At 52.0% G+C, this 16,535-nt stretch overlaps 2 protein-coding genes across 4 annotated transcripts; one reads left to right on the forward strand and one right to left on the reverse strand.

Annotated features, from left to right (window-relative positions):
• Nucleotides 1-428: 428 nt before the first annotated feature.
• STK16 (serine/threonine kinase 16) lies at nucleotides 429-3,044 on the forward strand (the record flags this gene model as incomplete). Of its 3 annotated transcripts, XM_084244163.1 has the most annotated exons (7): nucleotides 429-601; nucleotides 1,155-1,374; nucleotides 1,610-1,743; nucleotides 1,913-2,033; nucleotides 2,170-2,265; nucleotides 2,674-2,795; nucleotides 2,906-3,044. In XM_084244163.1, the coding sequence occupies exons 1-7, from the start codon at nucleotides 516-518 to the stop codon at nucleotides 3,042-3,044; spliced, it is 918 nt and encodes a 305-aa protein (XP_084100289.1). In that variant the 5' UTR covers nucleotides 429-515. The 3 variants fall into 3 exon arrangements, with proteins under 3 accessions (XP_084100289.1, XP_084100290.1, XP_084100291.1); XM_084244164.1 differs by lacking the exon at nucleotides 2,170-2,265; XM_084244165.1 differs by lacking the exons at nucleotides 1,155-1,374; nucleotides 1,610-1,743.
• A 1,784-nt stretch (nucleotides 3,045-4,828) lies between these two features.
• Nucleotides 4,829-8,601, reverse strand: LOC311177399 (tubulin alpha-4A chain). The gene is made up of 4 exons (XM_084243375.1): nucleotides 8,556-8,601; nucleotides 6,590-6,812; nucleotides 6,097-6,245; nucleotides 4,829-5,864 (listed from the first exon to the last, which is right to left on the reverse strand). The coding sequence occupies exons 1-4, from the start codon at nucleotides 8,556-8,558 to the stop codon at nucleotides 4,893-4,895; spliced, it is 1,347 nt and encodes a 448-aa protein (XP_084099501.1). The 5' UTR covers nucleotides 8,559-8,601; the 3' UTR covers nucleotides 4,829-4,892.
• Nucleotides 8,602-16,535: the final 7,934 nt, after the last annotated feature.

The following is a 16,535-nucleotide window of genomic DNA, read 5'->3' on the forward strand; positions in this document are numbered from 1 at the left end:
CGTTACGCGGGCGCGAACTGATGACGTCTGTGCTTCCGGTCCCGGGCGCTTCCCTTTCGCCTGAGCCAGGTCAGTGTGGAGTTCGGGCTGGCGAAATGATTCTTCAGGCCGAGGGTGGTCTCCAAAAAGGGTGGACTCGCCCCTCGCCCCCATCGCACCCCGGAACTGCCTTGTGCCGGGTGTTTGAGGCCCGACAAGCGGCGGTGGGCGGGGGCCGCTCAAAGTTGCGCTGGGTTTGGAAGAAACGGCCTAGTAGTCGCTGCGTGGCTGAGCTTAAGACACCCGAGCCCAGCCTTCTCGGAGCGGGTGTCCCAGGGCGGGCTTTCTCTAGGTGGGCACAGAGGTGCTGAGACCTGAGCCTGAGGGTCCACTGGATTGTGCCAGACCCGCCACTGTGCCTTTCTTTTCCTTCCAGCATGATCCACCGGGTCCCCAGCACATCTGGAAGGCGCACTCACCCTGCACGAACCCTTTGACAGCCCCAGACCGTCCTTGAGGAGGATGACTGAGCCACTATGGGCCACGCACTGTGTGTCTGCTCTCGGGGAACTGTCATCATGGACAATAAGCGCTATCTCTTCATCCAGAAGCTGGGGGAGGGGTGAGTGTTTGGATTTCGCTTCGTCTCCAGGGCTGTGGTGATTGAGGGACAGCAGTCTGCACAGGCACAGGGGCACAACGGTTTTATCCCTGTCCTCTAACTTATCTGACAGAGCCTAGCTACTTAGTAATTAAAGAAAGTGGATTCTGGAGCCAAGCCTCCCAGAATCAGCTTGTGTGACCTTGATAAGTGATGATTTCTTCATCTACTTAGTGGAGATTTTTCATGCATCACTGATGGAACTGTGAGGATTAAATGAGATAATGCATGTAAAATGACTCGCTGGTGCTTGATTTATTGCTTTTGATAAATGTGAAGTATTTAATTTCTATTGAGAAAAATCTGTTTCATGCAAAGCACTGCATTTTGACCATAGGACCTCAAAGATAGACTGTGTCCCTGCTCTTGAGTCAAAGTGTAATGATCTTCAGGCTTCTCTTAGAACTGCATCTTGGGAGGGTTTCTACTAAATAGGAAAGATACCCCCCACCCCTGCAGGAATTGCTCTGATGGGACATGACCATGGTCCTTCACTGACCCCTTTGGCCCACAGTGGGTTCAGCTATGTGGACCTAGTGGAGGGGTTACATGATGGACACTTCTACGCCCTGAAGCGAATCCTATGTCATGAGCAGCAGGACCAGGAGGAGGCCCAACGAGAAGCAGACATGCATCGCCTCTTCCATCACCCCAACATCCTTCACCTCGTGGCTTATTGTCTGAGGGAGCGGGGCACTAAGCATGAGGCCTGGCTGCTGCTACCCTTCTTCAAGGTCAGAAAGTCTCCTGGCTGTGGAAGGGGTTGCAACAGAGCTACAAACCAAGGGCTCTGCGAGCAGTCAAGCATGTTAGGAAGCAGGGGCGATGTCCTGGGTTTGGCCACTTCACATTTGGGATTTAGAGACCCAAGTGGGATGTGTAGTGTGTTTGGATGACACTGGGAAGGGATCAGGCTCAGGCTGCAAAAGTCCACAAAACATCTCCAATGCGGGGAAATTTGTGTTGCAGAGAGGTACGCTGTGGAATGAGATAGAAAGGCTGAAGGACAAAGGCAATTTCTTGACTGAAGATCAAATCCTTCAGCTGCTGCTGGGTATCTGCAGAGGCCTTGAGGCCATTCATGCCAAGGGTTATGCCCACAGGTCAGTGGGAGGGCTCTGTGCACTTTCTGGGGCAGAAGGGAATAGCCTTACCAAGAGAAATGAGAGGTCTCTGCTCTCCTCCCAAGAATAGTTCCCATGATTCTTTTGCCTGTGGGATTCCTGCCTCCTGGACCAGGAATACTCATGCATCATTTCCACTTCCCTGCAGGGACCTGAAGCCCACAAATATCTTGCTTGGAGATGAAGGGCAGCCGGTTTTAATGGACTTGGGTTCCATGAATCAAGCATGCATCCATGTGGAGGGCTCCCGCCAGGCCCTCGCCCTGCAGGTAGAGTCTCCAGGTTCTTTGCCCACCTGCTTCTCTTTCCCAACCCTTTCTGGTACCTGTCCCAATTTGGTTACATGACAGTTTTGTCATAAGTGAGTCATATGCCCCATTTTGAGCCCTGGGGCCACTATTCTAGGACTGGGCAGCCCAGCGGTGCACCATCTCCTACCGGGCTCCGGAGCTCTTTTCTGTGCAGAGCCACTGTGTCATCGATGAACGGACTGATGTCTGGGTGAGAAGCATGTAGAGGAAATCTGAATGGGGAGGGTGGTGCTGCTTCTGCTGTGGAGTACAGGTCTTTGGTTTCTATTGCATGGGGCCCCAGGAATCTATGTATGTCCCCACCCCCATAGACTTCCTTCCTAGGAACTGTCAGCAACACTGTACTCAATTGCTCAGGAAGTGGTATAATCCTGCCCTTTGAACGGGGTGGGTACAGCCAAGCCTCAGAGCCGAAGGTAGAGGCTAAGCAAGGGGTGCAGAGGCCTCCAGCTAACTGGCAGTTTAAGGCCTGATGGTGCTCTGTGGCTACAATCAGCATGTTATCTTTAGCTTGTATAGTCTCTTCTCGTTACAGAATTAAGAAGAGAGATATCACCTCCAACGGTCCCTTTTCAAGGAGTAACCAAGTTATGCTCAGTCCCTAGGCTGCGTGCTATATGCCATGATGTTTGGGGAAGGCCCTTATGACATGGTGTTCCAGAAGGGTGACAGTGTGGCCCTTGCTGTGCAGAACCAACTCAGCATCCCGCAAAGCCCCAGGTGAGCAGTAGAAGGAGCACCAGGCATTTCAGACTCCTGATGTTAGCGGAGTTGAAGCCCTAGCACAGGGCTGGTTCCCCTCCAGTCACTCTGCCCTCTTCCTTCTGCAGGCATTCTTCAGCACTGCGGCAGCTACTGGCCTCAATGATGACTGTGGACCCTGAGCAACGCCCTCACATTCCTTTCCTCCTCAGTCAATTGGAGGCACTACAACCCCCAAGTTCAGGCCAGCTTACTACCCAGATCTGAACAGACCAGGGGCCATGTCAAGAAGGTAGTCATGGTGCCCTGGGAAGCGCCTCCTGCCCGATTACCTGTCTATTCTGTCCTCTTGTGATTGAGGACAAAGAGGTTGGATAACCAGATATCTTCCATCTCTGCTTCTGCATTCTTACCCAGAAGCATCAACTGGACAGAGCACCTGGCTGAGTTGGGGTGGGTGAGGATGGTGAATGAGCAAAGGGGAGCTGATGGAATCTGGTAAAACCTCTGAGTGGGACTGTTGAACTTACATCATGGTTTGCCTCCAAATTTGGGAGCAGGAGAATGTATAAACAGAAGAATAAAATGAGAGTAGCTTGGTGTGGATATGAGTTTCATTGTTCTGGAGTGAGAAGAAGTACGAGGGTCCCACCGTGGTTACCACTGCCAAGGGAACAGCCTGGAAAAAAGAGGCTGTCGGGTCAGCAGGATCATGACTTCACTGTTGCACACAAGGAGGATGTATCCTCACATCTGCTGGCTGGTGGTGAGTGCTTCTAGCTTGCCTGTCAAAAATTTAAAGCTGCTCTGACTTGAGCTGGTTTCTATCTGTGCCAAGAACTGGAACCAGGACCCTAAAAGCACATTTGCTTGTTCTTCCCTTCCTTCATTCCCGGGGTGGTAGCTTAGTCAAAGCAGCCCAGCAGGTTTGCCAGGCAAAGGCTTCTGGGTGGAGACACCTGGAAGCTTTGGGACATTGACATAGCAAGTCTCCCAGCCTTAGCCCGAGGGCAAGGGGAGTGGATTTAGCAGCCATTTGGGTCTTTAGCTTCTCCCAGATGGTTCTAGCTCACACACAGTTAATGATTAATGAGGCCAATGTGGTGTGGCAGTATCCAGCTGCCACTTCCTGCCTATCTGCTGAATAAACAGGGGCCCTACCTTTGCAGGGCTTGTAACCTATTCCCTAGGGAAGGACACTGCGTCCCTGAATCACCAGGGAGGGGAAGCAAGGGCAGAGTTGGCATCTTCTGCTCCTGAGGTTGAAGTTTCTACCCCCTTCCCCAACCCTGCCCACCCTCACACACTGACGTCACTGTGGGCCCTAGGGTGCCTATTAGCAAAGTAGAAATTTCCCCCAGGGCCCTGGCAGAGGCTCCCACCAGCTAGCACAGAGGCTGAGGCCAGAAAGAAAGCACAAACAGAGGGGAGATGACCTGACTTTTAATGGCACAGCCCTAGGCCCCAGCAAAGCAGCAGGATAGACAGTAAGCTATGCAAAGCTGTTGGGAGGTGCAGTGACACAAACAACTGTGGGGGATCGCCCTTGTTCCCCCCCATCCCCCAAGCTTAGGACTAGGCTTTATGCCCAGGAACTCTGGGCCAGCTCCGTCCCACTCCCAAGCTCTCATAATGCAGAGATGCCTGGGCCAGGCCTTGTCTCCAAGCTGGTGAATGCAGAAGCAGCAGGCAGAATGGGACAGCAGTCTAACTCCCAAATACGAAATTGCTGAACTTAAATGCCTACTTGGAGAGGAAGTAAAGACTTGTACCTTTCAACAACTTGTGGTTGGATAGACAAGTCCAGGGTTCCGTTCTCATTTCCTCACTATCCTGGGTGCACCCCTCACCCCTGCCAAGGCTGTACATCAAAGTCCCTGGGGTCATGTTTTCTGGCCTGGCAAGGCCCCTTGGCAGGTCCCAACTTCAGCCATGGTAGAAAAAGGGTCATGAGCAGCAAATAGGGCAGCAGCAGAAGCAGAAGCAGCAGCAGCAGCACAAAGAAGGCAGCAAAAGCTCAAGCACTCACAGAGGGGACAAGAAACCGTGCAAGGAGACTGTTTATTTCGAAAGAATTTTGCAATAAACATTGTGAGTGGGCTCCAGGCAGCTGTTCTATTCTTCTCCTTCATCCTCATCCTCATAGGAGTCGATGCCTACTTCCTCATAATCCTTCTCCAGGGCAGCCATATCCTCCCGGGCCTCGGAGAACTCACCCTCCTCCATGCCCTCACCCACGTACCAGTGCACAAACGCCCTCTTGGCGTACATCAGGTCGAACTTGTGGTCCAGGCGGGCCCAGGCCTCGGCGATGGCAGTCGTGTTGCTCAGCATGCACACGGCTCGCTGCACCTTGGCCAGGTCACCCCCGGGCACCACAGTGGGTGGCTGGTAGTTGATACCAACTTTGAAACCTGTGGGGCACCAGTCCACGAATTGAATACTACGCTTGGTCTTAATGGCAGCAATGGCGGCATTGACATCCTTGGGCACCACGTCTCCACGGTACAGCAGGCAGCAGGCCATGTACTTGCCATGGCGGGGGTCACACTTCACCATCTGGTTGGCGGGCTCGAAGCAGGCATTGGTGATCTCTGCTACCGACAGCTGCTCATGATAGGCCTTCTCTGCAGAAATGACTGGGGCATAGGTGGCCAGGGGGAAGTGGATGCGGGGGTAGGGCACCAGGTTGGTCTGGAACTCAGTCAGGTCCACATTGAGGGCCCCATCGAAGCGCAGGGAAGCTGTGATGGAGGAGACGATTTGGCTGATGAGGCGGTTGAGGTTGGTGTAGGTTGGGCGCTCGATGTCCAGATTGCGGCGGCAGATGTCATAGATGGCTTCATTGTCCACCATGAAGGCACAGTCTGAGTGCTCCAGGGTGGTGTGCGTGGTCAGGATGGAGTTGTAGGGCTCCACCACGGCTGTGGACACCTGGGGGGCTGGGTAGATGGAGAACTCCAGCTTGGATTTCTTGCCATAGTCAACAGAGAGCCTCTCCATGAGGAGGGAGGTGAAGCCAGAGCCGGTGCCCCCTCCAAAGCTGTGGAAGACCAGGAAGCCCTGCAGTCCTGTGCACTGATCAGACTGAAAGGCAAGAGAGAAAGAACAATGTAGGTACGGGAAGGGCCTGAGTAACTGCTGGTTTTACAAAAGACTGAAATATCTCAGGAGACGGGGAATGATTAATGAGCATGGCATGGTAGCCGCGCACTCTGGAATATGTACCATTAATGATCAACACCTGAAACAGATCTGGAAAAAAAATTCCCAACCATTAGCCTCAGCTCAAAAACTCCCTCCCATGCCTCCCCCTCACCAGCTTGCGGATCCGGTCCAGTACTGGGTCAATGATCTCTTTGCCAATGGTATAATGACCACGGGCATAGTTGTTAGCTGCATCCTCTTTCCCAGTGATGAGCTGCTCTGGGTGGAAGAGCTGCCGGTAGGGGCCATTTCGGATCTCATCTGGAAGGGCATAAACCACATTGTTAGGGGACAAACCACAAGGCAGGCTTACCAGGGACCTCCCTCCTCCAGCTTGGTAGCTGCGGTCAGATGTTTGGAAGTGCTCATCCTTCTGCCAGGCTGAGATACCAGTGTGTGGGAGAAACCCAGGCCTGCTGCCCAGCCCAGCATGCGATCCACTTGCCTCCTTTAGCTTAGGAGTTTTCCGGGTCAGGACAGCCAGGTTGCCTCCTTTAGCTTAGGAGTTTTCAGGGTCAGGACAACCAGGCCTAAAGACACCCTTTCTCCAGGGAAGTTTAGAATCACTCTCCGCTCCTCTCAATTCTACTTCCAGTTCCTCTTACCGATCACAGTGGGCTCCAGATCCACAAACACTGCCCGGGGCACATGCTTTCCAGCGCCAGTTTCACAGAAGAAGGTGGTGAAGGAGTCGTCCCCTCCCCCAATGGTCTTGTCACTGGGCATCTGTCCATCAGGCTGAATCCCGTGTTCCAGGCAGTAAAGCTCCCAGCAGGCATTGCCCATCTGGACACCTGCCTGCCCAACGTGGACTGAGATGCATTCACGCTAAGGGACAAAGAGAGGGGGCACAGCATAAGTCCCATGCCATGAATCCTCACCTCATGACCTCTCTTCCATGCTATCACCTTCCAGCTCAGATGACTCAGTAGGCAAAAGCAGAGGCTTGGGGCTGGGCAGAGGTTTGGAAGAGGCTGGTAGCCTGCTGACTCCCCTGCATAGAGCTCCCCAACTTCCATGGAAGGAAGCAGTAGGGCAGGCCAACCCCTTAGTCTACCTCTCAGTAGTAGTCTACCTCTCAACTTGTCAATAAAAGTTGTGGCTCTACATGACTCTGCCATTCATAGGCCACTCAGGAGGACAGAGAGGGCAAACGCATAGGAGAGAGACAGACACTGCAGTCACCCAGACAAGGACAAGAGACTTTACAGCTGTTCTGGATCCCTACACCCACAGACCCAGCTTCTGAAGCGCCTAAGAAAGCACAGAAGGTTTAAAGCTGTACATTTATAGCTAGGGGCTCCCCACGTGATTAACTCTTTGCTTTGAGGATGAACAACTAGAATTTCTCCCCCTTTCCTTCCTGTGGGCTGCAAAGAGAGCTCAGCCTTCTAACCTGACATTAACTGACCACACCGGCCATCAGGATGCCCTCTCCCCCACCTTTAAATCCCATCTGGCTCTGGGGATCAGTCCCATCTGGCTCCTCTCCCCACCTCCACCCCCGCACCCTGGGAGTCTTCAGCACCACGTCAGCCCTCACGGAAATAGCATTAAGGGCAGACCCGCGCGGGCAATAAGGGTTGCGGGCACTGGGGCACTCGCTGCCTTAGGCTCATTCCTGACAGCCTGAGATTAACCTCCGAAGCGCCAAAGCGGTGCGGCACAGGGCGGGCGGGGCTTCGCTTTTCAACACTGAAATGGCGGGGTGACTTTCCAAATACCCAGAAAAGGAAGCGGAACCTGCGGTGAGGCCCTAGAGGCAACCTGCCTTGCCGGGGGTAGGGTGAGCGCAATCCTGCACCCAGGCCCCACATTCTCCTCCCTCCTAGACTCGTTCCAGTTACATCCCAGTCGAAAGCCAGGATTGGATTTCGGCCCCCGTTTCTGGGCTATAAATATCACCCCCTACACACACCTCTCTCCCTCCCCCCAACCTGGCCTCGGCCCCATGCTCTTGCTCCACGCCAGCTGTCTCTGCCCATCCGCGGACCCGGGCTCCGGTGGCAGAGGGGCCGGTTTCCCGCCATCCCTCCCGGCTCAGAAGCGGGGTGCTGAGTCACGGGGGGGAGGGGGTGTCGGTAGAAGGGATGCCCCTGTAGTCGGAAGAAAAGGGGATGCTGGACCAAGTAATCGGACCCCCTTCCCGCTCCTAGTGCCCAGCAAGAGTTCGGTCGGCTGCAGGGAGCGGGGCTGGGGGAGGGGCCGAGGAGCGGGGCAGCCCAGCGGGTCTCCCCTCGTCGGCGCAAAGGGCTGGGAGCGCGACCGCGTGACTCCCCGAGGGAAGGTTAGGGTGCAAACGCTTGGGGGAGCAGGAAGGGATTTTCAGGAGGACGCCTGTCTGCCAGGGAGGCATCCCGCTCCGCTCCACCCCATGCCCAGTCTCCAAAAGTGCAGAACAAGCCTTGGCCAAAGTCACCCGGGGGGTGGGGGCGGGGGCGGTGCACCCCTCTAGCACCTCCTGGGGTCCTAGGGAGCCGGGTGGAGAGCCCCGCGCATCCCAGGAGGGAAGGTCCCGGAAGGAGAGGGGCAAATTCGGAGAGGCCGTGGTCCCGGAGGGGCCGCACTCACCATGGTGAGGCCAGAGGTGCGTCTCACGTAGAGTCCGGGTGACGGGTCTCGGTGAGCACTGCGCTAGCGCCGCTGCCGCACCGCTCTTATATGCAGGGGGCGGGGCCACCGCGCTCGGGCTGGGCCACTCGGGGCCGAGAGGCCCGGTAGCCACGCCCCTCGTGGGCGGGGCGTCCCCGGCCAGGGCCCAGGCGGGGCCCCGCCTCAGCCGCGCTGGGTTCCCTCCCCTGTTTCTGATTTGAGTTACAAGGAGAAAGTGGGGCTTTAACAATTCGCTCACGGGTTTGAACCCACACTGTGGACTTCCGAGCTCCGACGCAGGGACGGAGGGCCCGTCTCACCTGCACCTGCGTCACGGGGCCACCTGTCTCTCAGCCATTCCATTCAAGCGGGTTACTGTAGAGGTTGTCCTTTCCCGGCGGCTGCAGTGTGCCTTCACCCGCACTCCCCCGCCCCCCAACCTGCCCCTGGAGGCTCTGGCCGGCTGCCTGGATCCGGCTGGTCTCCGTCTCCCGGGAACCCTTGCCGCGGTAGGTGGCCGGCTGGTCCCCGGCCGGGAAGGCTGGCCTTGGCCAACACCTGTGCGCGGTCTGAGCCTCAGGGTGTCGAGCCCTCAGGCTGCACCGCAATACTGAGCCCCTCAGGTGCAAGGGCTGACCCAGGGAATCTGCCGCCGCTCGTGGTCCCTCATCGTCACCGTCACTATTAGCTAGCCCTCGCCATTGCCACCTGCCCGCTTTCCTGTTGCCAGAATTGTTGGAGCTCTGGACTGCAGCCCTCAGGTCTCGCATCTTGATAACCCTGTGTGATCTTGGGCAAGTGACATAACTTCAGCAAGTCCTTGGCATTTTCCTGGGCCAAAAGGAGACAATGATTCCACACTGAGAGCATTGTTGTGAAGTATCAAAATGTTTGCTGATTCTGAAGAGGGAAAAGAACATGGAGATTCTGGTGGCAAGGCTGATTTTGACTTTCTCGTCCTTTTCTGCCCCTAAGCCATGCTCAGAATCTGTGACCTGCCTCTCAACACCCCTGGCTCAGGTGGAAGGCTTGGCAGAAAATGGCTATTCCTTCTTTCTATGTTTCATTTCCATGTCCTGTAAGAATGGGCTTTTCAATCTTTTGCTTTCCCTTATGTGTGTTTTCTAGCTGTCACCCCTCACTGGGGAAATTCTTCAGGAAGTGTACCTCATGTGCCCATTGGCACATCCTTGAGAAACCTGTCTCCTAGGCTGTTCACTTGGAAAGGATTCACCTGCCTCTCCTCCCACACAGTGTTTTCTGGGACCAGGGCTGTCTGACAATACAACACAATAGGATAAAATAGCAATGGCAACTGCTCACCAACAAAATAGCTAATTGGCACCTTACTTAGGCAAGGCACAGAAAAGAATATAATGAAAGAACTATTTTCCCAATAAACTTACCATCTGGTTGGGAGAACATGGCTCATTCATAAAAAAGAAAACCAGCAAGGGTGTAAAGTGAGGCTGCTTTGGGAATGGGGTCCTGGTCTCCCCAGAGCTCCACGGTCCCTGGGGATTACGGAATGTGACCATTTGGAAGCCCTTCCTGGCCTTTTCCCTTGGATCAGGATGAAAATAAAGACATTTGAGCTAAGTCTCATAAAACAAATCCAAAAACCTCTCTGACTTTCAGGCTCAGTTTTTCCCTTGTAAAACTGGGGTGACAACTTCAGATTTTGAGGACCAGATGAATTTAGGAATGTGTACGCGCACAGCCAAGCACCATGTAAGCAGCTACCTGGGTTCTTAGAACATTCTGTTGGATTGTTTTCTTGTGGCTAGCACACCATGCTGCAGTTATGTGTGCATATGTCCATCTTACTAGATAGCAGCCTGGTGAAGGTACAACTGTATCTTATTCATCTTTGTGTCCTTAGTTCCTGGCATGGTGCTTACTTAGCACTGGTAAGCATTTGCTAATTGTGTATCAGATGGATTGTTTCACTTCAGATATGGGAGTCAACATCAGGTAGAACTCTAAGCCAGGATTAGCAAATAGATGGACACATTCCCTCTCAGAAATGTTTTTGTTTGGTCCTTGGAATGTTAACCCCCATGGCATTTAGAATATGGGGGGAAATCAGGAATTGTTTCTGTGTTGGGCATCTCCAGGATCACCTGCAGTGGGGAGATCAGCTAGAAGGCCTCTGCATACAGGTGCACTCACAGCTGAGATTTATTTCAGACGATCCCTTGTGCCGAGACTGTGTGTAGGCAGTACGATTTATGTTGAATACCTGCTTTTCTTATAGGAATCTGGAATTTTGGTCTGTGCTAGACAGAGGTGATTTTATGAGCGGTAAAAACCTTATGTGCTGACTTCCTTAGTGGACTTCCATAGGCAAAAACACTGCAGGGAATTTTTGCTCCATCTTCATTCTGGAGGAAGAGTACACTGTGCGAGCCCTTATGGGAGAAGACAGGCATAGATTCTTTCTTCAGGATTCTGCTTGTGTTTTCCCCCTTATGATCCAGCTGTGTGTGCTTTCTACAGTCAGACTGTCACATAATAAATTTATAATGTGTCATTATAAGGCTACTAAGTATGTAGCAGTTTGTTAGAGTAGCAAAGAAAACATTATGGCAACAAATGGAGCTGTCTGGGCCTCCCTGACATTGAACAGAGTCTGTTGCCTTTTATCATCATATGCTCAGCGCACATTACACATTTATGTTACTTTGGTCCTTATTGCAAGGGGTTTATAACCCCTGAATAGGCCCTCTGGCAGGGAAAATGAGGACGACAAAGGTGCAGGGAGAAATAAATGCCCAAGACATGTTAGTGGAATACAGATTCTGCTTCTGACTCTGTGTGTGCATGTGTGTGTGTGTGTGTACTCATGCGAGCTCTGTGGCTGTAACTGTGCATGTATCTCCTCAGTCTATATGTATAGATCCACTGAACTAGGACTATGAGCTCTCGGTGGGTGTACACCAGACTGAAAACTTTCATTTATTCATTTATTTATTTATTTAAGATTTATTTATTTATGCATACAAGAACTGGGGTACAAGCCAGAGGTCTGGGGGGTGAGAGGATCCACCGGAGACAGAGTGGGGAACAGAACATGTGGACCAACCAAAATACACTGCTGAGGGGAGCAGCAGGCGAGACAGGAGAGGTCTGCTGTGCCATGTGAGTCAGCTCTCTGGTGGGCCAGGGATTGAACTCATGCTGTAGTGGCTGTGGACAGCTCCATAGGCTGTGTCCTAACCCCTTGCACCACCAGAAGGCCCCTATTTATTTATTTATTTTTTAAGATTTATTTACTTATGCATACAAGAACTGGGATATAAACCAGAGGTGCGAGGTGGGAGCAGGTGAGAGGACTCATCAGAAAGAGTGGGGAGCAGAACAGGCAGATCCACCAAAACACACTGCTGAGGGGAGCAGTGGATGAGTCAGGAGAGGTCTGCGGTGCCATGTGGGTCAGCTACGTGGCCACCGGGAGATGAACTCGAGCTGCAGTGGCTGGTGATAGCTCGATAGAGATGAACTCGAGCTGCAGTGGCTGGTGATAGCTCGATAGCGCTGTCTTTCACCCCTGCGCCACCAGGGAGGCCCCTCCCCACCAGACTGAAAACTTTTAGGTTTTCGCATACATGTGCAGAATCTAGAAGATGGTACCAGACACTTCTTTACTTTTCCCGCAGAGTCTCCCTCCTTGGGGGTCCAGCAGCCCACTCTGTCTGTGGATCTCTTCCTATTACTCCTTGTTAGCTCCATCTTTTCTAGCCCCTTCCCAGAGTCTCACTTTCACCATGGAGCAGTGTGGGGGTTGGGGGGGGACCTCAGAATTTAAAATGTCTCCACTGAGTCCACCTGGGAGAGGTGTTGCTGAGCCATAGTGCACATCCTTCCATTTTTCCAGATTGGAGCATATGGCAGCTGTACCCCTTCCCATAACAAAGAGGTATATATCTTTCCAAAGAGGCATATATCTCCATCTCTTCTCCCCACCATCCAGGCAGGTTTGGATCACATGCCCCGCTGAGATGATCTAGCCCATGTCTTTACTGATCTCCATTTGCCAAAGCCAAAGGCACCTCTCTATCTTCATCTTTCCGAGTCTCAGCAGTGTTTGACACAATCTATCCTTCCTTCCCCCTTGAAACACTTTCTTGTTGGCTTGGCTAACACACCTCTGTTGGTTTTTGTACTGGCCACTCCTTCTTTGTTGGCTTACCTCTAAAGAATGTTCCCCGGACCCTATTTGGGGAGCAATTGTGCAAGGTGATACAACTATGAGATTTTATGTTATTGCTACTTGTGGGGGTATTTTTCAATGTCTTTAATAAAAGAAGTTCTTGTGACAGCACATTCCCACAGAAAGGGTAGAATAAAAGGGAAACTATCACCTCTGTGCTGATGACTCTCAAGTCCAGGTCTCTGTTTGGACCTCTCCTCTGAACTTCAGGTTCACATCGCCTTCTGGACAACATCAGTTGAAAGCCTGCTAGACCTCTCAGATGTGACACAGCCAAAGCAGAGCTCCCAACATTCTGTCCTCACCCCACACCCTGCCAAAGCCGCTTGTGTCCCAGGCGTCTCAGTCTGAGTGAGCAATATCGCCTTCCAGCCAGCGCTTCAGCTGAAAGCCTAGCATCACCCTACGATCCTCCTTCTCACTCTCCTCCCCCTCTTTCATTAGGACATTTTTGGCTGCAAATAATGGAAAACTTAACAGCAGCTTAAACAACGAGGATATTTATTATCCCACAAGAAATCTGAGCGCAGGGCGGTTCCAGTTGATTTATTTGATGATGTCACCAATAACTCCGGTATTTCCAGCTTTTGGCTCTGGCAGCCTCCCGGGGCTGGTGACATCTCTGTGATCACAAGATGGTTGCAGCCACGGCAGCATCTCACCTCCAAATGTGACACTGTCCTGTGGCAAGGAAGGAGGTTTCCTCCATTTTTTTTTTATCATGGAGAAAACCGTCCCGGAAAGCACCCTAGTTCACTTCTCTTTAAACCAGTCACTAAAAGGAGGGAGTGGAATTACCATGAATGGTTTAGACTGATCCATGCTGGCCCCTGGGTCTGAGGAAAGGCCACCTTCCTTGAGCAAGTGGAACGGTGATCAGTGAAACAAAATCATGGCCCTGCCAGCAAAGGAGGAGCAGGAGCCGGGAGTAGGGCACTGTGTGTAGATCTGCCCCAACTCCATCAGCATGCCCTAAGGTTTCTCTGAGAACCCCTCCTTCTTGGACACTGGCAGAACCGGCTTCCTGTTTCTACTTTTAAAGCCTACGGTGTCTTCTCTACACAGCAGCTGCGATCACCCTGTCAAATATAAAGCAGGCGATGATACTTGCTCAGAACCCTCCTGTGCACTTACACTAAAATCACCCTCCTTCCAAGGCTACGTTACCTCCATGATCTCGCCTTGCAGCAAGCGCTGTCCCCTGTTTCCTGGCATCCATGGCGCTCACTTCTACTTCTGAAGCTTTTCATTCAATATTCTCTCTGCCTAGAGCACTCTTCCGGATCTTGCCAGACCCCTCTGTCATGTGGTCTCAGGTCAAGCATCAACTTCTTAGAGACTGCTCACTCAACAGTGCACCCCTCCCCAAATCTTTGGGTGCCTTTATCCTGTTTTGTTCTCTTTGTGTGCTTATTGCTACCTGAAGTTGTCTGGTTTGCTTGTGTAGTAGCTGTCTTCCCATGAAAATGATGTTCCTTAAGAGCATAGACTCTTCTGTTCCACCACAGTAATTCTGGCACATAGTGGATACTCAATGAATATTTGTTAAAGAAATGAAAAGTATTGACTGCCTTTCCTCTTAGCACTTAGATTCATTAATATGCTTTTAGAGGGCCTCCCCTGGTGGTGCAGGTGGTTGAGCGCCACGCTGTGAAGCTGTCCACAGCCTCTGCAGCACCGGTTCGATCCCTGCAGGCCGGCGAGGGTCCCACATGGCGTGGCAGACCTCTCCTGCTGCTCCCCTCAGCAGTGTATTTCATTAGTCTACCTGTTCTGTTACCCACTCTGTCTCTGGTGAATCCTCTCACCCTCCCACGCATCTGGTCTGTACCCTGGTTCTTGTATAAAAATAAATAAATCTTTTTAAAAAATGCTTTTAGAGTTGCAGGCAGGCTCCTCCCCTGCCTCCTTCAGGATCATTGTCTTCTCAGAGTTGGTGATGTCTAGGCTGACCCTGAGATGCCCAACTTCAAAGACCAGTTGAAATGCTAGGACGAGACAGTTTTGGGTCAGTAGACTCTGGGCCCCGAATCCCTTCACAGGATTGTATTTCCTCAGGGCTATGGCTTTGTGGATTAGCCTGGTGCAAGACTGGGCTTCCTTGTCTGTGGAGTGTTAGTTGACTGTGTCTTTCTGGGGATCTTGACCTCTTAGTTCCGGGTGGGAGAGAGATTTCTGTCCATGGTCTAAACCCAAGTTACCCCTCATTTTTAAAAAAGATTTTATTTATTTATGCATACAAGAACTGGGGTACAGGCCAGAGGTGGGGGGGGCGGTAAAAAGATTCACCAGAGACAGAGTGGGGAACAGAGCAGGCAGACTGACTGAAGTACACTGCTGAGGGGAGCAGTGGGCGAGTCAGAAGTCTGTGCTATGTGGGTTTCTCCCTGTCCAGGGATCGAACTCATGCTGCAGTAGATGCAGACAGCTTCATAGGTTGCATCTTAACCCCTTGTGCCACCAGGGAGGCCCCTGAGTCACCCCTCTTGATATTCTGGGTCACTCCCCAGCATACTGTGAAGACCAGCTTCTGAAAAATCCTCACCTCAAAATAACTCTCCCACCATTTACCACATTGATGGAAATTTCACATTAGCAACTACTTCCTGGATAGAGCTGTTAGATAAAATTATTTTATTGGCTAAATCTGGCAGCTCTATTCCTGGCCAAGGTTGCTCTGGAGTAGAGGCTGGAGAGATGCTGTGTGGTTTTGGGCAGCACTAGGTCCATCTGAGGTCGGTGATCCTGCACTTGAAGTCAGATTGTTGTAGAGCAACCCCGATACAAAATGGGGTGCCTGACTGTGGGTCCTCACCCGCGTGCTTAAAAGGACTTATCAATGCTCTACTGTAGGCACAAGTGAAAGGTTAATAAAAGGTTTATTTACAAGGGAAGGGGAAATGAGGAAATGTACAGCTCAGGGAGAAAAGCGGGAGACAAAGTTTTAAATGAGTCCTACCCGATCCGCCGATCAGGAATCCCAAATGGCGCTCTGAGAGCTGGCCGCCAGCCAGGAGCGGTGAAGCCAGGAGGCAAGCGACCACACGCCCCCCAAGGCCCACATGTTTGGTTTTTATACCCAACCTGGCTGCTTAACTCCACCCTCAGGTCCCAGCCACCCTCCCTTTGGTGGTGATGGGATTTGTCTTTCCCAATGTCTTGATGGCTTTAGTCTGGACTGGGAGTGGAATCCACAAAGCCTGTATGGGATTAGCTCAGGACATCATTTCTCCCTAACAAGATCAGCAAGCGTGTTTCTGGGGTTTCTGCACCACTGTTCAGCTGGGTTAGGACACTCAGAGATGGTGAAGAAATGGACGTAGCCACGGTTGTTGTTTATCACATGAGGAAACTGAAGCCAGAGGGAGGCAGGTGTGTTGAGGGGTCTGCAAAGGAGTGATCATGGCTGATCATGGAATTTGAGATGCGAGGAAAGAAATAAAAATCCAGGAGGGGGCGAGGGCCAGAGAAAACTCTGCCATATGGAAAAATGAACCTTGATCCCAGAAGAACCTTAATTCTACCACTAATTAACCCCCATGTGACCTTGGGCAAGACACAAGAGGCTTCAATTTCCTTTCTTCATCATGGGAGTGGAGGCCCTGCCTCACCTACTCATAAAGTTGTTTAGGGCCTCAAAGGAGATGAGGGGTGAAGCTGCCTCAAGAACATCCAACCTGACAGGTTCACAGTTTTATTTCTTAAACTCATACAAACCATGGGGAGTCTTATTCTGTGGTGAAATA

Source organism: Talpa europaea (genome assembly GCF_964194135.1).
Source record: "Talpa europaea genome assembly, chromosome: 1".
NCBI lineage: Eukaryota > Metazoa > Chordata > Mammalia > Eulipotyphla > Talpidae > Talpa > Talpa europaea.